Source organism: Acanthopagrus latus, chromosome 11 (assembly GCF_904848185.1).
Source record: "Acanthopagrus latus isolate v.2019 chromosome 11, fAcaLat1.1, whole genome shotgun sequence".
Lineage (NCBI taxonomy): Eukaryota > Metazoa > Chordata > Actinopteri > Spariformes > Sparidae > Acanthopagrus > Acanthopagrus latus.
In genome coordinates, this window is record NC_051049.1 from 24,427,074 (window position 1) to 24,452,150 (window position 25,077).

At 40.8% G+C, this 25,077-nt stretch overlaps 1 protein-coding gene across 10 annotated transcripts in view; it reads right to left on the minus strand.

The window, feature by feature from the left end:
- The window catches only part of LOC119028888 (ephrin type-B receptor 1-like), a 96,081-nt gene that overhangs the window by 38,605 nt on the left and 32,399 nt on the right, over positions 1-25,077 (minus strand). Inside the window, exons 1-7 of one of the 10 annotated variants that reach the window (XM_037115318.1) lie at positions 18,737-18,751; positions 17,398-17,462; positions 16,400-16,690; positions 14,702-14,920; positions 14,419-14,599; positions 5,794-5,949; positions 1,265-1,527 (exon numbers count right to left, since the gene is read on the minus strand). In XM_037115318.1, coding sequence (XP_036971213.1) covers positions 1,265-1,527; positions 5,794-5,949; positions 14,419-14,599; positions 14,702-14,920; positions 16,400-16,690; positions 17,398-17,454 — 1,167 coding nt within the window. In that variant the 5' untranslated portion in view covers positions 17,455-17,462; positions 18,737-18,751. The other 9 variants (XM_037115319.1, XM_037115321.1, XM_037115322.1 and 6 more) reach the window with 9 other exon arrangements.

Sequence of the window (25,077 nt, forward strand, 5' to 3'; positions counted from 1 at the left end):
TTGTGGTGTGGAGAACATGATATAACAGCAAATTGTGCATAAAAGCCCCTATGTCAGGAAGAATCTATGTAGCCTCAGTATCCTTGAACATCACAGTGAAGCTGACAGCTATTTGCATATTGAAACAGGAGTCGACAACACGTCCAGCACCAAGGTTGTCTTAAGTGTATGTTTAGTATAGTTTTGATGGTTTCAGTTTAAAGGGGAAGTGCAGCCAAAAAAAAATCAAAGACAGATATTTTTTCTCTGCTATCTGCTTGTGCGATTCATCAATCTGGATTGTTCAAGTGTGAGGGCTGAAAAGATGTCTGCCGTCTCAGTGTGATGGAACTGGGTGGCAGTCAGCTTGTGGTGCTCAGAGCGCCAGCCGTATCACTGCACAGAAGGAAGCATGCATCCGCTTGACGAGATCCTTGTGGCATGTGAACATTAATGGTGTCCTCCTCAGCAGAGCTTTAACATTAGCTAGCTTTGTTAACTTCATCAGCTAACCTCCAATATACAAAAATTGAAAGTAATTCCTATCACAACATGGTCTGTGGTTTATCTCTAGTAGCTGGGTCACAGTTTTTTTTTAATGTTTTTTTCATGCTTCAAACATAACAAGCTGAGTGCCATCTAGTTCCATCACATTTACAGACAGGCATCTCTGATGTCCCCAGAATACTGCAACTCACACTAAAACAATATGTGGATCAATAGCACCTCTGGTTAAGGGTTGAACCATCCCTTGAAAGCTAACCTACTTTGAACTTCTACAAAGTTGGAAAATTGTATTAAAGATGAAATGACTTTCTTCAACACTGCATCACTAGTGGTGTGATGAATTGAAAGAATTCTCCAATCAATATCAGCAACAAATAAAATCCCCACTTAAAGCCTTGAAAGGTTGCTCTGCAAAGTTTTTTACTCGCTTTCGTCATAGAACTGCAAATTTTCTGGATTCACAGCAGTTACAATGAATTCCACTGACATCCAGCATAATGGAAGTGTCACTTTGCCAATACTGTGCTATGAAGAGAACAGTGTTATAAAGAATGTTGTGTGTATTCATGTGTGTCTACAGATCAACAGAACAAAGTGAATCATGCTTCAGGAAGGGTTTCAGAAGTTTCTTGAAAAAGGCAGGTTGACTTTTTCAGAGAAACCTTTTCAAGCTTGATGGCAGTTAACTGTGTGGTGTTTAAAAGCTATTTGAATGAGATTTACTCCTTTAACAATGCTGAACAAAAAAAAGCCACTTCTCTCTGCTCACTGGACTGACCTGTATTTCAAAGGTGTACGACGTGTGAGCTCGCAGCTTGCTGATCTCCACCCTTGTTTCCTTTAACCCTCTCTTTCCTGGAACAAATGCCACGCTGTCGTCACACGGCTGACACGCTCTGCGCTCGCTGCTGTGGCACCGGCGGCATAAGACATTGTATGACAGGTCGTCGCGGTGCCCTGTCTCACGTGGTGAATTCCACTCCAGCAGCAGTGTTGTCTGGTTGACGACGGAAACCACATTGCGAGGAGCTGAAGGGACACCTAGAGAAAGACGATGGGAGGTGAAAGGGTTCAAAGTGAAAATTAAAACCTTTCCAGTGTCTGTTTGTGCACAACAACACAGTAACTGTCCGCACAAATGTGCAGAGTCTGTTATGCTAATCACTCCTTCACACCTGGATGCAATCAGACTTCATTATGGGAAACTCATTTGTTTTTTTTTATTAAGCAGTTCCTACTAATGGCTTACATATGGATAAATGATTTTCAGGATGTCACTTACTTTATAGCTAAGCAAGCTGTTGGGTAAGCAGAGCTGCACTGAGTGCTGGCAATAAGCTATGATTAGAAAAGGTTTCACTTGATATAATATTACAGCAACTAGCAGCCACAGATGTCTCACAGTGTCATTAATGTAAATGTATGATGGGAGTGTACAATATCAAATTAATTGATTCATTTGTTGGCACAGAAGCTGGAGTATCACTGTCTTGTTACCCTATCTTTTCTATAAGCGAGTCAGACCCTTCGCTGACATGAACAGTACAGTACAGTCTGTGTCCCAGGTACAGAAATACATATTTAAACTGGGGCTGCTAAAGGAGAAAATTAAAATTAAGTTAAATAATATATGCATTAAATCAATATAAGGAAATATTTATCTAATGGCTTACAATCTACTTTTAAGATGAAGAGTTTACATAAAAGCAAAAACTAAGATTTTGATTTCTTCATTTTCTATGACAGAAAACTTGATAACTTTGTGTTATCGACTGTTCTTTTTTTTTTTTTTTTTGATTAAATGAATGCATTTGAAGGTGAACTTTTCAGAAATTGTAATATACATTTACACAATGTTCAGACATTGTATGGAACAATAAAAATTGTTTTGTCAAGATCCATCCTTTTTGTGTAATCCATCTGACAAACCTTCCAGCCAACACCCAAACAGTCACGGATGAAAACAAAACCCATCTAGCAGACGTAAACATCATTAGTTGCACTATTTTTCATACTAGGTAAAAGATGAATTTGACAAAACTGAATACTTCTTACAGGATGTGAAAAGAAAAGAACATCCTGTCTCATATCATCTGGACTATTTTAGGAACCTTTTATTCATCTTACTTGCACAGATTATGTTCTACAGTGTGGCGTGGACACATATCTCAGAGTGAATACTCTTTTGTGAAAAACTGGACTTTTCTGCTCACTGGCCAGTGAATATGACAATGATCACTTCCCTTTTACTTTACTGACAACAACCTGCCAAACGTGGACATTCGTGTCTGCCATTTTGAGGCTACCTATGTGCAGTAGTTGCCAATTGTAGTTGCCAGCCAGTATTTCTGGTGCAGATATAGGGAGTTTGGGCTTCAGCCGACCCTGTGTGTAACAGACAGAAGGTGACCTGACAGCTCACCAGCAGCCAGAGAATCTCTTTTGTCTGTCACTCCTCAGTCAGTCAGTCAGTCAGTCAGTCAACCAGTTTCCCTCTTGCCAGTTCTCTCTCTTTTCTGTCAGCTCATCTCTTTGATCGGAGGAGAAACTCTGATATTCTAGGGTGTTATATTGAGTCTTAAACACACACCCAGGGTTTTTGACAAGGTTAAACCTAGCGGGTTCACTTCTCCTTGACTGTTTGCACACATCACAAGACCCGCGACACGCACCGACACACTGGCACGACATGTTGGAACAAGAGCAGTTGAAATGAAATGGATGTTCAACCTTGGCATATGCTAAATCACAGAGCCGAAAGAAACCTTTGAGATGGCCCTGTGGAATATGTGTATGTGTGTATTTGTCAAAGAGACACTCGGAGACACCCACGCCGCAGAATCAAAGTGCTAACAATCAGTAGGGGGTTGAAAATCTAAGTCGCACCATCTTATAAACATTCCTGCTGAGAGAGCGGACCCGTCAGAAACTGTGCATTCATAATTATACACACAGGCACATGCAGAGCGTTGACACAGATATTCCCTCAATCTTACTTTTGATCTGACTAGCACAAATACAAATTCTGTTACGCTGTCAAAAAAAATCGCAGAGTTTGCTGAAAAGACACATTCAAATCCAAAAATACGAAAAACAAAACAAAACAAAACAAAAAATCGCATTTTAAATCAACCATTTTGCTGCAATAACAGAAACCATTTCAGCACTTCAGAGACTGAACTGTACTGCAGTCTGAAACCGCTCTGTGCTGCTACAATGTATTGTAAGCGGCTTACGCGGTAAAATCTGACCCGTACACAAAAATACACTCCCAAAGAAACCCACACACACATACAGTACACACACACACCTCCTCCTCCGTACCTATGCAGTCCACGAGGCATGCTGTGAGAATGATTTTCTGTCAGCCGACTATCCACACACTGCACGCTCACTCTTCCATTTCACCGATCTGATTTTATATGTGATTGAGTTTATACCAAATAAGAATGCACTGAAGCTCCCTCCCATATCAAAGTTCCATCCCATGGTTTTCAGAGATTCACTCTTCTTTTTCATCGCTGTTGTGTTGTGAACAAAACTCCATTTGTTTTTGCCCTTGAATTGAAAGTACCAAGGTAATGCACAAAGCTGTGTAGGCTGAGTAGGTTGACACCTGACACCTTTTCACCGGGGAAGTTGATTTTTCTTCAGTCAGCATCAATTTGAGAGTTTGCTGCTGCGTTTTGAGGTGAGGCATTTCATGTGCTCTCTCTGCTGTCAGAAGAAGTTAACCCCACAGTGTTCTGCAATAAATGTGACAAAAACATGTTTTCCCTCTGAAATATTCTGCAAAAGATGATGAGCAGGGATTTGGTTTGACTGTGATAGAAGTGGAGGAAAAAAAAAACTATTTTTTGCGAGTTTCTAGTGTAAAACTTAAACGAGCTTCAATCCTGAATTACATCCACAGCTGAGACACTTTTATGTTGCCTCTATAGATGTTTTAATAGTTCACGTTGACACTATTTTACAGCAACATTGATTATGCATTTTAGACTCCTTTCACACCTCAACTGTTGCTTAATTCAATTTGACCATTTGATTTGGTTTATGCAGACAGGGTGAGAGAATGATGTGTGAAATCAAAGCAGATCAACTACTGGATTGTGGGCCAGTAGATTAGTCATTTTGGCATAAAATCAAAAGATAAGATACTTTGAAAGCTAGAACCAGTCGTGGAATGTAACACAGAGCATTTACTCAAGTTTTTTAACCATCCTGTATCTTCATATGTGTTGATTTTGAAAGTTTGTGTAATATTGAAAGATGAGCTGCTCCTTTACAGTTTGAGAAAAACACTCTCCTATTTCTTAAGCTATAAAATAAATATTGTTGTTGACCAAGTAGACATTGTCACAAAATCAGCTCAGGAATGGCCAGAAGAAAGTGACAAAGAACTCAAGGCGTTCCCTTGAAAATTCCCCAATTCCAAATCCAAATCCAATCAAGTATCCATGGTACGTGCCAGAACCCATCCGTTCAGTGGCGGCCCTGCCCCCACGCTGCAGGACACTGCCAACGCCCTGGTGCCAGACACCACAGGACATCCCCAGTGGTCCTGTGTTTAAGCCTCCATGGGTCAGAGCCAAGTCCAAATCCACAGTGGAGCCTCCATCCTATTAGTCCTTTCACAGTTGAGGCTGATGTATGTGTTTTCCTGGCAGAATGTTGCAAATTCATTCATGAATTTATAACAGCAAAATAAAGACACACCCCTGAATGAAACTAACATTTTTTAGCCCAAAAAACCCCATGTTGTATCCAGGTCACCAGTATGTGTGCACACACACACATACACAAAGAGAAAGGGAGAGCGTATTTGAGACTTGCTGCAGAAACAGTCCAAATGATTCATGTCTCAACCTACTTACACCATCTCTCTGTGGAACTGAGAGGCAGCGTTTTTCAAACTCTGCGCCTCGTCTTGCATAGCAATATAGCCTCTTCAACACACTAAACACATATTCACTTCAATGGAAAGCCTGAGGAATGTGGCAGTGTTATTACTTACTGCTCCCCAAATCCCCAAACAAGGACGGGAGCATTGCGGCACACTCCCTCTGAATGAGGTGCATAAAATTAGGGGCTGGAATGATACATCAAAGCAGATATTGGCCTTTAATTCAATGATGAGATATTGGATGTCAACCACTGATATGCTGTAATATGTCAGCGAATGGTAACTCCAGTCCAAAAATCTGTCTCAGATTATGTCACAGTCGCCCTGTGGCATGATTGCACGCTACTTTAAGGTTTATGTATTTCTGTGTTTTGTATTTGTCTGATAGAAAGAGACTGACTCACTCGTGCACATGTCCTCCGGTTTGTCCATGTCTCCGCGGTAGTAGCCGTTCCGACAACCACACAGGGTGGCGGCCTCGATGGTGGAGCGACTGTTGAGCGGACATTGCTGACATAATCCTGCCCCCTGGAATGACTTGAAGGTGCCCTGAGGGCAAGCTGAAAAGAAAAAGGGGGGGGGGGGACATATAAAACCAATACAAAACTCTGCTCAGCTGTTTGTGTGCCTTTTGTTTGTCTTCATTGCAAGACATTTGGTAAACGTTGTCTTAGAATGACGCTGTACTGATGAAGTTATTTTGGGTGGTATGAGGTTGACAAAGCACAGAGGGGGATTTTCGAGGGATAGCAGCACATTATCTCAGTCAGGCACGATGCAGAAAAACTTTTTTTTTGTATGTTCACAAACTCAGACTGATTAGATATTACTTCATTTCTCTTGTTCCCTCATCTGGGTCAGAGATGTTTCTAACCCATAAATATTAATCATCCTTTATGACATGAAACACATATATGACATATATGAATTCTTAAAGAAGACACTCCCTGTTATCCAACTTGTATTCATCCAGGGACTGCTTGTGCTAAACATACAGTACATGCTTGTTATTCAGCTTAACTGTGGTTTAATAACTTGCACTGACAAGCCTCGTGATGGGAGTCAGTGTGTACTAGATGCTGCTGTAGCACTTAAACAAGTTTTGAGTTGCTTCTCTTGTGATGGAGCACTCCTGTCTCTCATCACTCTCGTCTCACCAGGCCTTATGAAGGCCCTCCTTCTCATTTAATTAAATGCCAGTGCCCTAGTAGGTCTTGTATGAGTCCCTCTGCAGCCTTAAATATAAGAAAGTACAGCATGATGTGCATTTAATACCCATCTGTTACAAAATAACCTCACAAACCTCCCAGACGTCAAACAGGTCAGTTATAACTGTGTGTTGTAGCAGATTACCCAGCTCATTCCCGGGGGGGTCAAGGAAAGCTTCATGCAGTTCCACAAAAAAAAAAAAAACAACAGTACTGCACTCCCTCAGAACTAGCCATTCACACTAACCCACACTCTATATCCCCAAAGACTGATGTATCCTTGTCCCTTTTTCCTGAAAGCAGTGTTGCATTTTTAATTTTTAACATGCATTTTTAATAGCAGTAAAGCTTGACCTTTGCCTGAGCATAATGTCACACAACAGAATCACGGCCTTAGTTAAAATGTACATCAGTAGATATTTCAGCAGCTCTTTGAGCAAAAAAAGGGCATAATGTGAAACACAGTTCTGCAGTCCAGTTAAAACTACATCTCTGTCCCTGTTTTAACCCAAACAAAGGCCAGCCTAACTCACCGTGCAGCATTTCCCCCACCACTGCATTGGGATATAGAGCAGGAGGTAAGCTCAGGTGAGGTAAAGTTAATGCTAATCAAGTAAAAGACAGCTGTGAGTGCAATATGAGCCTTCACTGTGACTTTTATTTTCTAGTCCTGTCTCTTTTAAACTTTTTATATTTCCCTATGTCTTAACTTGTTTTAATGTTTTGTTTCTTACTTGTTTTTAAATGTATTTTAAATCCAATTTTTAATCTCTTTTAATGTTATTAATATGCCCCTTTAAAGCACTTTGAGTTGCCTTGTGTCTGGATTGTGCTGTACAAATAAACTTGCTTTGCATTATCCATGTAAACCAAAGATGGACCAACCTCTTTAATCCATGTATCTTTGGTTCCTTCCATATTTAATTAAGAAAAAGAATATAAGATTTTTTATTTACTGAGGACATGATGCCAAAAAGTTTGTTTTTTGGACTTTCGATTTTATGTTCAGTCCAAAAAAAGGTAATGAAAAGAACGGCCCTGAGCGAAACTTGGTTTTGATATCTAATTTGTCGGATTAGTGTGAGCCGGAAATTCATTTATAATGGCTGCATTGCTGTCATTGGTGATGCAGGGACTGGGGTGTTATTATGGATGGTTCAATGGTTCAGTGAATATGGAGAGAACAAATGCAGATATCTACTACAAATCTGAAAATTCAGGCCAAAATACTTTTATGCCTTTTTTTTTAAAACACACCCAACCTGAATCTGTTAACAGAGGGTAGAATGTTAGAGGCTCTGCAAACTCTGTTCCATAATACTGCAATTGCTAGGGTTAGCACCCCTACCACACACAAACATGCATATTGAGGCCCATCCGCCCCCCTAAGCAGTCAACCTCGGGTTGACTGGAAATGTGTTCTTTAATTATTAAACCTCTTACTCAGAGGGTCTCATGAGACGTTTTCAAGGAAAATCCTTGCCAAAATGGTAGTGATAATTTTGTAGCTCATAAACAGTACTGAGCAAAAAAAGCTTTCAGAGCAGCTGCAATCAATTTCTAGCCTGAAAATCTCAAGTAAAACTGAAGAACGACTCAGCAACTATTCATCTAATCAGGTACAGGAAGAGTTTATATTATCATATTTTAAGCTAGGACGCTTGCCCCTTATTTTTGAGTTGGTAGAAGTGCCTTCTTCAATGAATCTTGATCATAGCTCAGGTTAGCAGTTAAACATTTCCAAGTCTGTCAGGAGTTAACTTCTACTAAACTACTACAACTAACTGTGTGACTGACAGGAAGTACTTTCTGTTGGGGGCTAACTATGAAACAGAGAGGTGTGAAGTGAGAAATTAGACTGAAAAAAAGGCTCTGCAATAAGGCTGAGAAACAAACAAATGAGTTTTTTTTTAATGTTACTTTTTCACAGTTTTGATTTATCTTTAGCACTTTGTTTTCCCTCCTCCGCTGTGATGAACGTTCACTTTATCGCCGTGATTTCTTTAGATGCCAAAGGACCGAAATGCAAATGTCCCACAGGCTTATGGTGATAGACAGAGAGGAGTCCAGACAAACTGGACTCCGAGTGATAACATGACTTGAGTGGGACAAGTGAATGAGACAAAATGCCAGCGAGCTAAGAGCCTCAGAGAGCCTCAGACAATCAAATGTTAAAAGGGTTTGCAGGTCAGGTGGAAAGAAAAAGAGAGAACAAACAACAAAACAAACAAAGAAATACTTGGAGAGACACAAGAGCAAAGAGAAATACATGGAGGAAGAGAGAATGGGAGGTGAAACACAATGAAACTACTGTTTTTATTCGCCCCTCTCTCTATTTGTGCAGTTCTGTACCATTGTGTTATACTGTTATTTTTTATTTTGCTGATGCTTCCTTTCTAACTTGATTTACACAGGGGATGCAGGTCTTTGCCCCGTCTTTTACTGCATATTACATTTTGCATGAGCTAGCTGAACCGAGCTGGTGGAAACAGATCTCAGATATGAAGCTGGCTTTATATCACATTAAACAAGGACTGTTTTATATATTGCTCATTGTGTTTTACTAAGACATGATGTAACACCAGTGAACTGCATGCTAGGCGTAAGTGTCCTCTCCTATTCGTGTGCTGGGTAGGAGGTGGTGGGTCTGGGTTTTTTAAATGAGATGAATACTTATTTCAGTCTCTAGAGGGGCTGTTTGGATTTTTTTTTTTTTTGCTAGTGGTGCTGAAGGAGTTCTTCTATAGGGTGGTGAACTAGAGAGCAAATGTCTTTGTTTTCGATGCAAAGCAAGTCAGTTGATATGCAAACATGTTTGGGATCTACTGAATATCTGTATTTGCTCTCCTGACATCAGTAACATTATGATTAGCACTGAAACAAATAATAGATGGTAGAAAGAATTTGCAGACCAAGAGAAAATGTATTGACAACTGCAAATGAGCTGATTATCAATTCATTTCCAGGTTTAAATAAAGCTGTGTGGTTAAGACACTGACCATGAGCTGCAATAAAACACTGTGCAGACAAAGTGGACGTAGCCACTGTGAAACACTCATTGGTTGATGGGCTGCCATTTTGATGCAAGTGTGGCCATAATATTCAGATCAGGAGACAGATATATCAGATCATATCTTTGTGAGATGGTGGAGCTGGAGAACTGGGAAGTTGAGACTAATGCTAGGTAGTTAGCTTGGTTACCTAGGTGTATCTTTAATTCCTTTTTTAAATGTGAAATTAATTGGGATACTAATTTTGGCAAGAAAGATACAGGCAGAATGTACTTACTAAGCTAAACAACAGTGTATCTTTTCATACAACTGAATGCCAAACAATACATTTTTGGGCAACCAAAACGTTAAAATCAACTTTGAACTACTGACAATGTGAGAAGGTCTAAGATGAGAACAGTCCCAAAAACATGTCACAGGCTATTTAGATGGACACAGTCCAATGGATACACATTGCTATGCCTCTAGAAAACTGTTTGTTGAGGTAATAAATTAAGTGACTTCTACGATAGCTTTACTTTTCAGACCCAGAAGGAACATTTACTTTTTTAATAAAGTCTTCTAATGCAACATCCCTGATTGGACAACACAAGCCAAAAACTTTTGTTGCAGCTTTTTATGCCTCAATTCATGTCATGTCACGATTTAGGATAAATATTACCATAACATACTTTCTTAACAGAGAGTAAATAGCTGGGAAAGGTTAGGTTAGGGTTAGGGATAAATGTTTAAATCTTTACCGGACTTCACATCTGACTGGATCAAATATTTTGAGACTAAATGAATGACCACAGAAGCAATAAGACTGGCAATGCTGACTTGCTTCAAGTCTTATGCCCTTTAAACCTGTAGCAATGTAAACAAACCACCTGCAATGTAACAGCCATTTTGCCTCCTAAACAGTCTGCAGCTACAGTTGTGCCAGTGTTTCCTCTTGTTCTCCATGTGTCACCTTCTCCCTGCATTTTTCTCCTTCTGTCACTTTCTTAATATTCAAATGTCTACGCTTCTTTGAAGTCGTCTCTTCAGGACTATCAGTTGATCGGGTCTCTTTGTGTGTGTGTGTGTGAGTGTGTGTGAGTGTGTGTGTGTATGACTTGAATAGGCAGATAGACATCTGGCTTGTCAAGGTCATTTATTCAACAACCTTGCTCATACACATGGGGCGTGTCACCATGGCAACAAGTCTTGCTCCCTTTCTCTGTATAGTCATCTCTCTCTCTCTCTATTTCTGTGTCCAACTGTCTAAGGACTGTGTACCACTAACACCATGTATGCATGTGTACGTGCAGTTCATTTGCATGGACTGTTGTATGTCATCTTATAAATACATGTAACTGTTGTCATCAGCCTCCAATATCATTCAAAGTAAGTTTTTCAATGCAAGATAGTTGGAGTTTAAAAAGAACCCTATGATTATTAGTGTTGCTTGACTTTTGTTATAAAAATGGAACATTTGATATACTGAACATCACTTCAAGGAACTTGCGATGGATACTATGGACAAGATGAGAACATCTTTGAGGATGAACTGATGCAGATGGAACAAATGTAAGAACAGATGTGAGACTAAAAAGAGAAGATCAGAGAAAGAACTGATCAGACAGACGGGTATGCACAGAATGCTACAGACAGACAGAGAGTTAAAAAGGAAGAAAGAGATTATCCCTCTGTTTCCCTCTGTGCCTTTAGCCAGCTGTGTGGAGTCAAGCAGCGACCATGTGGATGACGATTGTCAAAAGTTGGCATACAGGCTCACTGATCAATTATTAAATACTTGCATGAGTGTGTGTGTGTGTGTGTGTGTGTGTGTGTGTGTGTGTGTGTGTGTGTGTGTGTGTGTGTGTGTGTGTGCGTGTGTAAAAGCCTGCAGGTTTTAAAAACTCTTAGAGCTTCGTTGGGGTCCACAGCAGGGGTAGTTTATGTTTGTGTGTTTGTGTGTATTCAGCAGTAGAGCTTATATTTGCAGTGTGGTGAATCTGAAGTAAGGGTCTATTTGAATATTAGTTTAATTTACATACACATACACGCACGCACACATGCGCACACACACACACACGTGCTCGCTCGCACACACACACACACACACACACACACACTCACACACGTGTGCACACACACACAGACAATACTTTGATGTTGATCCAGTTTTGCCGGATGGTTTGCACAATATGCTGGTTTGGTGGAAAATAAACACAATCTCTATGGCCTAACACACTTGCACATGCACACGCACACACACACACACACACACACACACACACACACACACACACACACACACACACACACACACACACACACACATATACACAAAGACAACCATCTGTTCTAATAGTAATCCAGTCCCATGCCAAGTTGTTATCAGCTGATTGGCAGAGGAGCTCACCACAAAGACGACAGCTCGGTGGAGACAGACGAGACATGCTATGCCCTATGACATCTTAAATCAAGGTCTAAGCGCGAAAGCTTTGAATAAAACACACGAGGCAGGTGTGTGTAGTCACAGCGACACAGGTCGAGTTGACTGGATCTGTCTTTGGTCTGCATCCAGGCAGACGTTCCTGTAGGGCTGGGCAATTTAAATGATAGGAACAGAACTTAAGAAACTTAGCTTTAATGTTTGACAACCCACTTCCCAAACAGGCACAGGAAGGTTGGTTCAGTTGACTAAAAACACCACATGCGTGTGTTATGCTGTCAGCATAAATATTGATTAAAAAAAAATAAAAAATCACAATTCATTTATGTTTTTGTTTTTTTGCTAGAAACATCTGGCTGGCCAAATTGAACCTTGTGAAGGACCAACGTTGGCTGGCCGGCCACCCTAGGTATGACAAATATTACCTTAAGTCTGTACTGGAACAGAATGGTGGTGTATATAATTTAGAAAGAGTAAAGCCTGCACAATGAAATACAGGAAACACCACTTAGTAATCACCTGATGTATCTCCATCTAATAATTCACACTGAGTGCAAGCGCAGTCTCACCAGTGATTAGACCCATCCCCAGGAGCGAGCAGCGAGGCTTGCAGAAAAACACCTTGGAACATTAGTTTATCTCTCCCTCCCTGCATTAATACATCACACCTGCTGGCAGAAGACAGTTGAAATGTAGGGATTTTTACTGATGATCGTAACAAGCCAGAGATATGAGCTCCCTCGTTATAAACATTTCCCACTGTGTCACTTATAAAGATTTAAATGTTTTAGTGGATATTCTCTTTGCAGCTCAAACAATTCAAGGAAATTCAAGCTGAAAGAAACCTTACGCACTTAAGTTACTAAGTGACTTAATTTATGCTGTCACAAACATTTATATCAGCAATAAGTATGAAAAATATTGTGCTAAAATGTAGATCTAGCTCTTCTGTTTGTCAGGGGTAACAATTACATGCTTAATACATTCTAGAAATCCAAAGAAAAGGACGGTAATAAAATAATTCCAAATTCCACCTTAATTCTTTCTGCAGTGGCAATCAAGATTATTGCATTTATTGTAGGACTTATTTACCATCTCGAGAGTTATGTCTGGTTTACCTTCTACCCTCTTCTACACTCAAATTTTATAAGGAAAAAGTATTTTTTTGTGCAGGACACACCAAAGCCTGAGCTGATTTCAATCAGAGCATTAATGTTATTCATAGGAGACAGACAGAATACCATTCATCAGTCCCTTCTTTGCTCTTTATCTCTTTTATCTGTCACAGTTTTTACCTTTCTGTCCTTGGACTGTCCTTCTTTAACTTCTACTTTTTTCTTTTTTTTTCTTTTTTTACTTCTTGTCAGTCCATCTCTCCAGAGGGCACCCCTGTCTTCCTTCCTTCCTTCCTTCCTTCCTGCTTCCTACTGTACCTTCCCTCTCTACCTCCTTCCTCTCAGATACCCCTCTATCTCCCTGAGACACTCTCTGTCAGTTCATGACTAATTTTCAGTCGACTAATCTGGCTGGAACACGCTAAACTAATTAACAAGGGATGAAGCGGCCTCACTTATCATCGCACCATATGTACATGCATCACACATGCTCACCCCCCCTCCCCCAACCTCCACACACGCTCATACACACACACGTAACGTGGACGAGAATCTCCGGGGAGAATGAGGAGTAATGGGTACTACTTCGGAGAGGAAATGGGGAAGGAGGGCAGATATTAAAAGGAAGTGAAAGAGGTAGATATATGGAACACTGGGGGAAGAGGAGCTATTTCTGTGTCACGTTCACCCAAGTCTGCTTCTGCTAATATTAACATATGGGACATCATAGGCTGCACCTCTGGGCAAAAATATACCAGAAAATGTATACTGTACATGCATGTGATTATTCAGCTAGGCTGCCATAAAAAACACATTCTGCTCTGTTGCACATGATAAAGCATTTGCATTTTTCTACAGAATTGACTCAGCACAAGTCCAGCTATGGCGTTGTTCTGCAGATGAAGCAAGGACTTAAATATGGAACATTTCTAAAGGGTTGTGCCATTTTGTCTTAGTTGTAGCATGCATGTGATACTTTTCTTTGTATCCTTTTTTCCCTGCTGCAGTAGAGTGATTGTTATGGTTGATAATTATGATTATTGATTTGCTGTTATCCTGTCTTTTCAGCTTTTGCCATAAAACAATGTGAAATCTGTGTGCATTAAAACAGTGTTTGCTGTATCAAGGTTATCTGAACAGGTTTAAAATAAGACAATTAATGTAATCTATATGATATCACCTCTGATGTGCTGTGATGCAGTGAAGTACTTGCAGCCCATTTTTTTACGAGTACGGTCTGAATCAGCACAGCCTCATTAATGCACAGATTTACCTCGGCACACGTTGCCATTGTCTGGTTCATAACCCGCCTTGCAGCTGCAGCTGCCGATAGGTACCATCCACTCTCCGTCTCCGTTACAGTAGAGCTTTATGGGCACATCTACCTCCTCAGCGTTGGGGATACAACTTCCCCTAGCAATGACTAATGAGGTGGACTCTGCTCCAGTCAGAGTCTGCACAGAATCAGAAACAGAAAGATTTGCAATGTTGGACAACAGCTGCATCAAAGTCTGATGAAAAGACAAACACAGTGATGAGCTAGTTCTGGTCCATACCTCTGGGAAAAAAGCGAAGTTCTGCACTATGCTGGGACATTTCTTGTAGAACACTCTGACAGCCAGAAGGGACATGCAGGCACCCAGATCCTGGAAGGCCAAGTGGAACCCTCTGCCTTTTGACAGCGGTCCAAAACTACGAACTTCTGTGTTCACCTTCATTAGTCGTCCCCCAAAATCAACCTGGGAGAAACTCTCATCTGCTGCGATGGTATCCACCTGGCAATGAATAACAGAGAGAGAGAAGGATATAAAAGGGAAAAAAGGCAAAAGAAAAATGTATAAAAGAACTAATTCTGTTGAGTTCTTAATGATCCTGATCTTTCTAATAATTTCTGAAAATATCTTACTAACTAATGTTTAAATATCATGCATAATACTGAATAAATACACTTGTGCCCACATACCATATCATTTTATTATGTTACAAATTTTCCATTTTTCCAAATGAACCTCAATGATGCCACTGGAGGAGATGAGATTTTCAACACTTGGATGATTTCCAACAGTCAGATTAATCAACATTAACAGTGTGAAACTGCACAGAAAAAATGTGGTAAACTGAAAAACTGCAGCTTCGGAGAAATGACATTACGAATCCTGTAGAGCACGAGGAAAAACACATCCAGCCAGTAGAGAGTTACATTCTGAAAGCTGGAGGAAGTTAGAGCTTAAACATATATATTTTTTGGGGGGGTTCTTCTGTACAAATGTGTATTTGCCTTAAAAGTCGGAAAAAAAAAAAAAAAAAAAACTTTCTAGACATATAAAGGAACATCTTCCACTCATCTACAAAATGTAAAATCACAAAATTTGGGGATGAATGATTTCCATTCGGCAGCAACAACATACTGAATATGCACAGATGTCCAATTTCCAGCCTCTGGCCTGCATTTTCTCCAGAGTACTAAACAGATGAGGCTCATTTGTACTGAAGCAATTAGCACTCCCATTTTACATGCCAACTGACAAAATATATCAGAATTGAAGCTCAGCCATAACATAGCCTGGCAGTATTGGTGCCTTTGTGTTGAATCACATTAAGATTATCATTACAATTTTATTTTGATACCAAGTGCAAAAGCACCATCAATCCACCACATCCGCCACTGGTTTGCGGAATATTGTTTTGAAGCCCCGAGTTTGATGTTAGCTGCTGCCATCTTGGTTTTATGGAGGTACCGTAGGAGTGACCACATTTGGACAAGAGGGTGGAGTTGGAGCTGGGCAGATCCTGATTGGATCTGACACAGAATCCATGGACATGCAGTAGTAGTAATTTATCAATCACAAGGTAGCCACATACCAGACTTTATCATCTATTTTACTCTAAATGAGACTACAAGTTCTAAAATAATCATCATTCTGTATCAAGGACAAGTTGACACTAGCGATTGAGACCGTAAAGTAATTTGGAAACTGTATACTGAGCTCATAAATCCAGTGAGAAGTAGGGTCATCGTCTCATAAGCTTCCATACAATCTGACTTCTTTGTGGAACCAGTGGAGTCGCCACCTGCTGGCCATTAGAAAGAATGCAGGTTTGAGGCTCTTTCGCATTGTCTTCACTTAACTAGGACCTAGAAGCTCAGTCTATGTCTTATACAGTCGATGTTTGAAATGCTAATTTACTGTGTGACACGCAGCTCCTCATTCCCTGTTTGTCTATGTAAAGACTCTAGTATCTGGATCCATTACCTTAAGAAAAGGGGCGTTGGCCCAATACTCCACCCCCTTGATGCCCTCTGACACAGTTCTGTCCGTCTCCAGGTAGTACAGGTTGAACGTCTCTTTGCAGGAGCCCAGGACGCTAGGGATGGACGCGCAGTCGCGTACAGTGAAGCGGATCTCCACGTAGATGCGTTGCGCCGCCCGCCGGTCGATGTAAGTGGTGAGGAGCCAGTTGTTCTGGCTGGGCTCAAACACGTTGCACACCTGGTACGTCCTGATGGTGTTGAGGTTCTCATCATAGCCGCTTACCTCCTCCCACTGAGGAAAGTGTGTGTGTGTGTGTGTGAGGCAGGGGCGGGGGTACGGATGAGAGGGGAGGAGGTAGAGAAAGAGGGGAGAAGAGAGGCTAAAATGATTAATGGGTTTACCGAGACCTGACACAAATTAAACTTTCCCTTTCCCTCCCTCCCATTTTGTCTCCCTCTCCTTTCCTGCCTCCCCACTCGCCTCCCTCATTCGCTTTTCTTCCCTCCTCTACCTTGTTCTTTTCTGAGCAGGGACAACCATTCATCACAATTAGAGCCACTCACCTCAAACACACACACAAACACACACACACACACACACACACACACACACACACACACACACACACAGCCAACCACAGCATGCCATTGTGACCATCTAGCAGCCAAGCAAGCATTTAGAAAATCCCAAATTTCCAGAGAGTGTGTGGAAGAGCCTTCTCTATGCCATTCTATTCTTTGTAGTTTTTTCTATTCTATTCATTTGTGTATTGTGGACTCTTGTGTGCTCCCCTCTCTGATCTATTAGAATCCATTCTATTCTGCATCAATAGCGGTTAATTGGTGTCACCTTGCAACTGTAATTAAGATTTTGACAGACTCGTTAATGGAGCACTGTAAAGTGTACTCAAACTGCTTTCCCCAAGGATACACACAAATACACACCCACGCACACACGTACACACACACACACTGTACACCTTTGCACATTGTTCTTACTCCATTGGCAGGGAACGATATCCAGCCGAGCTCAGCTGTCGCTGTCCTTGTATCCATCACTGTCTCTGTCAAACAAAGAGAGACAGACAGAGAGAGACGTAAGGAGAGGGAGCTGCAGGAGGACGACAGGTATGAGTTTAATTAGCAGTCAGCTCAGATGCCAACTTTAGTTCTGCATGGTGATGCGTGTCATTCATATTCATAAAATCCCACTTTACACCTTTTATGTAATGCTCCTCTTTCTCTCTTGTTTCCACCCACTCCGTGATAAAAGAGATAAGTAGCCACAAATAAACCAGACCTGTGATTATGTTTACGCAGTGTAAACAAAAGTAACAATGATATGACAGAATCACAGCAGCGATAATCTAATTAAAAACAATGTTGTCACTGTCTGCTTTTATTTTCATCTTTTTACTGTTGGTAACAGTTGTGTTCCCCATCTCACTCATCTGGTACTGGACAATACCAAAGCACAGCATTATCACTCAGTGTTTCCATATCACATTTGACAGTAGCCTACATTTTAACTAAAAAATAATCTGTATACATCCTATACATAAATACTTTATGAGCATAAGTGTAGTGATGGCTGCTAGCTTGTAAATAGCAGTTAGCACCATTAGCAGTTATCAGAAAGTAGTTGGCACCAGCATTTATAGTTAGCAACAGAAAGAGGTTAGCACTGTTAAAACATTCTGTCAAACAGAAAGCAGTTAGCAGCAGCAGTATCACTTTACAGAGAACAGTTAGCAGCACCATTGTCACTTAATAGAATTAAGTTAGCAGCACCATTAAAAGTTAAACAGAAAACAGTTAGCAGCACCATTAGCAGTTAAACAGAGAACCATTAGCAGCGCCATAGGCACTTAACAGAGATCAGTTAGCGGCACCATTAACAGTTAACAGTTTGCAGAAGCATTACCAGATAACAACAGAAAGTCACTAACAGCTAACTTAACAACAACTATAAGAGACAGCAAAAGAAGGCTGTTGCCTGCAGCATTCACAGTGGGCAAGAGCCAAAGCAGTTGGCTAAAGCAGTTAGCAACAGAATGCCATTAAGAACTGGCTTAGCAGCAGAAGGCTGTTACCAGTAGGTATAACAGTTAGCAGCAACACAGTTAGCAACAGCACTTGGCAACAGAAATGAGTTACTAGCAATTATAACAGTAGGCAGCAAAGGTTGTCAGCTTGAAACAACTAAAGTAATCCACAATGGAAAGCAGTAACCTCCACCCAACTGTAGTCACTACGCTAAAGTAAGCTTATAAAATGTCCTGTAAGTGATCAGTCCATCCCACAGACAAAACAGATCCTTCTCCTCCAATCCAGCTACCGGCAGGACAGCAAATACGCCCAACACCCAAAATGTTGATTAGTAACTGACACATTTATATCATCTAATGGTAAGCCATCAAACCCCTAATTACAACAGCCATTTACTATTGTTAAAAGCTAACCCTTTATCTTTCTGTGTGTAGAGGCCAGTGTGGACTGCTGCCTGTCAGTTGCTAGAAATACAGGATTTTAAGATTTTGCAGTGATGTGATTACATTTTTTGACTTGACTTCCAGGATTTGCAAACACTGTCTGGTTGTTCTATTGATTATAACCTTAACTCTATTACAGAAAATTCAGCATATCACAATAATGTGCTACAAAATGTAACATACGGTAATATAGGATAACTTAACTTTCTACATTTTAAATTGTAAATCTTATCCCTAAGACTAATTGTAATTGACACAACATGTGCAGGCAGCATAAATGAAATAATAATGACGCACAGCTGAAATCAGTCAGCAATCAAATAAACAACTCTGTTATGTGAATGTGTACAGGTAGCACTGAGCTGGTCTGGATGCTCCTGATGAATTCATGTCCTCTCCTGAACCTACACTATCAGCTCTATCTGTTACAGTTCGCTCGCATACCAACCTGACACGCACATTGATTATATCACAGCTGGGTGACACACTGACACAGTACCCTTCCACATAAAGCTAATTGGGCTTTCTCAGATGGCAACAAAGACATCTGAAAGCTAGAAAAAATACATTTATAAGACAACTCAACCACAAAACTACTTGACAGCAAAAGCCCAGATGGCAACATTCATTATAAAACATGTCACTTCATATTATGGCTCCTATTGTGTTAATGGTGAAATATGCAATGCGAGCAGCCCTAAGAACTATTTTCAGCGTCTTGCTGTCTTTGAATGTGCAAATCCTCGCAGGCTGGGAGCCAAAAAAACCAATTACATCCACATGTCCATGCATGTTAATGATGTTTACAGCAAAGTAAACAGACAACCAAATGCTAGCAGTAATTTAGGAGAGAGATGCAACAATTAGATGATTAATTGGAATTTTTCAAGCAAAATATGTCAAACATTGACTAGTTTCAGCTTCTGAAATGTAAGGATCTGCTGCTATTCTTTGTCATTCATGATAATAAACAATATATAATAAGTCACTTTGTGCTCTGTAATGAGCTGATTCGGGTTTTACAAACTAAATGATCAAAATAACTGTCAGATTAATCAATTGTTTTGTCGTTTGAGGTGGTTCAGGTTTGTGTCTCTGTCATGAACTTTGAGATTCCTCACCATGAAATGATGCCATTGCTGCCATTAGCGTGTTTTGAATATTTCATCTTTTTTTTTTTTTTTTCACAGGCAAGTCCTTAGCTCTCTTGTTACTTATGGATGAACTTAACTGGTGTATGTGAAATTAATATCAACACGGTGCAGCGAGCGGACGTGCTAAGACAAGTTGGATGGTACGCTGACAACACAGACCCTAACACAGAGTCCTTTGTAATAAAACACGGTGAGAAGATTCGACGACATCACACCACGAGGCAGCCGCAGGCGAACAACCCCCCTTGATTCTTGACATGCTCTCCTCCTTTTGCACTCTTTCATTCTGTCACCCTGCCTCTCATTATCTCTCCTCCTCCTCCTCCTCACACCCTCCCCACCTTCATCCTCTCCTTCCCTCTACCTCCCTGTCTTTTATCTCCCCTCTACCTTGGGTGCTTCTTTTCTTTTTTTCGTTTCTTTTTTTTTTTTTTTTTTTTTTTTTTTTTCAGCCGGGTAGCCTAATTACAGCAGAACCCAGTTTTGCAGCTCCCCCTCGGGAGTGAAGGTCGTTCGGGAAAATGAAATGCTTGTCACGCGAAAATGTAGTCGACTATCAAAATCTTGGACCAAAGCTTGCTCAAACGGTGACAATTGTCACTATCTAATTTGTAGCTTCAGTGCGTTTAGCGGCTCGTTGTCAACAAAGATTTTCAAAAAACGATCCACCGCTGAACACAGAGCCAGTTTATTTCTGCCTGCTGCATATTTTGCCTGCTCTGATGTCTTTGAAGTTTGAGTAAAAAATGAGGCTAAAAAGAAAAAAAGGTGGTAATACAGAGAGAAATCCACAACGTTGACAGAAGAGATGTTGGAATAGCTCGTGTAGTCTTACAAGTTCTACCTTCCAGCAAAGTCTTGCGAGGAGGGATTTGATCCAGGGGCTTTGATTAAAGAGTAGAACAATGGCTGTACACTGTCATACTCCACCATACCACCATATTTCTACTTCAGAACGGGCTGTGAAAGGAATACTCTCAGCCAATTTTTAGCATACAATGCGCAGACTTTGCTTGTAATAGATTTATTGAAAATTGATTGCACCTTCATGCCCAGGAACTCTTGGAAGGCCGCTGTGCTTCATCATTTCGTGTTATTACATCCTGCTCACAGCTTGAGAATTTGTTCCAAACCCTGGAAGAGTAATGTGGCAAAGGATATATCTTATTTATTTATTTATTTATATCCAACTTCTTATTTCATATGGAATGAATATAAATAAACAAAAAAATACAGCTCTTCCACACGTCTCTCTCCCTTCATTACGCCCGCTACTAATGATCGTTTTCACCATTGATTAATCTGTCAAGTATTTTCTTCATGAGTTTTCCAAAAAGAGCTTCAGATATCCCTCGGGCAGCTGTGCTACCCTCTCGGGTGCAGGCTTGTGCGGGGTAAACCACGACAGACCAAAAAGTCACTAGCGTACACTGAGGTATGATTGACTTTATTTATGACGACAACATAATAAATTAAAAGGTAGTCACATGCCGGTCTGCGCTGGAATCTTGATTTTTGGTTTGTCCACTGTAATTCCGTAATGAACATGATTTTATTTAACCAGGAAATTCAGTTTAAAGGAGCTCTGTATCAATTAATCAATTGACCTATATTAATTATTTTTTTATTGGCCATATGTGTGTGGACTGTAATGTGACGTGACAAATTAGACCTTCTCCGTCTCACTCTGTTGCCTATACAAGCCTGTGGACGATTTCTTTAAGTTGTTTCATGCTGCTGGACTGTGGGTTTCTTTGCAAATGACTCGGTCAGATTTTCCTCTACGGTCCAATGGATGTGACTTTATGCGCATTCTCGAGCACCTCTATCAGCTACTCTAACAGAGAGCAACAGTAGCAAACAGAGTCTGTCGACATAAACTAACACAACACAGATGTTCCACAGAGCTAGTGTCCTGGCTATGACAGCGGTAGCATGTACAACATGAAACAGAGGTTACAAAAGTAACAAAGACTTACAATGTATCGGAATGTTTGTATGAAAAAAGCAATAGGAATGAAACAATATGACACACTACAATGTTAATGTTGTTGTAGTAAGTGAGTGGAGAAAACTAAATGCAATCACTAATTCAGAGTAGACTGGCAATGATAAGTAGGTTAATCCATTAAGTCATTTGCTGGTTTCAGCCTCTGAAAAGTGAAGGTCTGCTGCTATTCTTTGTCATTTATCATACGAAATGAAGACTCTTTGAATTTTGGACTATTGTTTGTACCAAAAGTTTGATTAGTAATTATCAGTAATGTAGATAAAATTACTAAACAGGTAAAGACAAGTATTAGAACCAGTGAAACAGTCTGGTAAGCTCTGAAAATGACATCACGGCAATTCAGCCTTTGATACCAGGAAAATACAAGAACTCTAACACCATAACTATATACAAAATTTAAGATGATGTTTAGTCTGACAGTGAAGTTAAGAAATAATATCAATATATTGCCCAACCCTAATGAAAACAGCTCAAATGTTCATCATAATTACCCAAACATCTCAAACAGTCCAAAAGAAAAGCATCAAAACTTCACATTTGACAAGTTTATAAGAACATGTTTTAAAATTTCATAGGGTTAACTATTCCAGCACTCTTCCTATCTTTGAACAATTACAAACTGCTCGTCCTGAGGTCTAACCGAATCCTCACGGCAAACCCACCTTGTGTATTCTGAGTTTCAAAGAGAGGTCTGCTGTGCTTATTAGAGTGCATCTACGCATCAGTCTAATTAACAGTGCACAGCGCACACCTCTCCGTGCATAATAGGGTATACATTCAGATCAGCCTAATTACTCCTGACATATTGGAGGCTGTGATCGCACCCACCTCCCCCACAGTGGTGCACCCCCTCAGCCGGCAAGCACCGACCGCACCACTGAATGAAACCCTAGACATTTTATGGCAGAGGAAACAGCAGGTAAATCTGCACAATATTGTAGCTGTCGAAGAGGCTGTTATGTCCTTGTTGTGGCCAACGAGGGAGAGATAAAAGTATTTCTATCACAGACACTGAATTAGAGGTAATTTTACTGTTTTTCTGCTTTCTCTTTCTCTTCCTCTACCTCTGTGTGTGTGTGTGTGTGTGTGTGTGTGTGTGCGTGTAAAGGTGGTCGAACGGCAAGTGAGGCCGGTTCATCTTATCCTAATTAGCCCAATGTGTTCTAGCCAGATTAGTGTTCAAAGACACAAATTGTGTGATTTATATGCCTCTGAATGTGTGTGTTCCTGTGTGTGTATTGTGTATACTATATGTGTGCACACCTCAGGGAGAAAAAAAGGAAAATACACCCGGGAGCATCATACTCGTGGTTAAGGGAGCACACCCAAAATAACACGCAGACGTGCACACAAACCACAACACACGCTAAAAGCCCTCCTGGAGGGAGGGACGTCATACCGCCCGCAGAGACAGCGGTTGACCAATCAGGTGTTGAAGTGGAATGACACAGCATCACGGAAGGACAACGGAGTCAAGAGCACACACACTGAGACGCAGATGTGTGCCTGCTCCAATCAAACACGCGCAGGCTGTGCAGATACATGAGGACTACTTTTTTTTCCTTAGACATCTCGCATGAACCCAAAAATCAATGATGGAGACAGTTACAAGGCACACAGCCCTGAAGATCTCAAACAAACTCTTTACCGCATGCAATCTGCGCGGTACATGCTGTGTACCTCTCCACGTATGAAGAATCAAATACCAGGAGGAACAGGTAAACAAAATGCTAGCTTACAAGAAAAGAAGCAAGTATGTCTTATGAGCTTCTGGCTCCTGTCAGACCTGGTTTCCTGTACGAGGCCCTCAGGAGCTCCGGTCAGTTCGCTATTACACTCGGCACGCTCCGCAGTCCCCCCGCAGCTACACTCTGACTTGTACACAACCTGCGAAAGGCTCACCCAATAACTTCCACATTTAACATCAGTCTGGAGTAGTGGCTAATGGGCTGACCCTGTTGTCTTGAAAGAGTCTGCTCAGCAGTTTAAAAACACATTGTATCAGCGAAAAATAGACATAACTATGCAACAACGGTAGATTTACACGGGGAGCCGCGGACGCCGTGGACTAAATTACAATTCTGCTACAACAGCGTGTCACCATCATGTCATAAATTAACGCAGGTTTGGTTTGTGGGCCATTTTGCTCTTTTATCTACTTACCCAGAGTGGAACAAACACAAGGAAACTGTTTTAGGTGCAACTTGAAGATATATTAAACTATATATTACCCCCTGATTACTCAGTTACCAGACGTTTATGGGATCAGTTACAGCTTCACTTTAAAGGGAAATACGCCTACAGGAATTCATTGCATGCATAGTTAGTCTAATTAAACTACTAAATGCTGTAATTAACGTAGAAATGATTGTTTGATTTTTGTATCATATCAGACATCTGATCAACCGCCTGTCTTCATGCCCCCGTTGCAGATAACCCGTGAAGCTACTGTAGCTTCTTGTTAATGATCTCTCACATCCAGCGCCGAGCCAAGATAAGCTCATCACTTTTCATCGTACCTTCAAATTACAGAGGAGTTTATGGGCCTGTCTCGAGGAAAACAATTCTCTCAGAACAAAAGTGTCTCTTTACAGGGGGACCTTCAGCACCGCCATAAGAGTAATTGGCTCACTCACAAGACAGATTCAGAGACACCTCCAGTCCAGAATGTGTTTTTCCTCTTGTTCCTACGGAGCAGTGTTCGAGCTTCACTGTGTAGAGCGGTGTACGTGCAGAGTTTGACACCTGTGCTGACAAATATTTCTGAAGCCAGTCGTGGTCCAATATTCACGAAACACAAGTGTGATATAAAATCTTAAAACCTCCAGTTGCTCAAACACAGAGAACTGATTTACCAGTGGAGGAGGAGACATCTTGGGTCCAGCAGTTAAAGCTGTTGTAAGTGATATATTTTCATTAAAAGTGTTAAATAGCTCTGTATTCTAACTGCACTGGCTGTTATAGAGTGTTTGGCCAGTAACCCATGTCTCTCCTCTCCCCTGCTCATGCAGTAAAAGAGAAA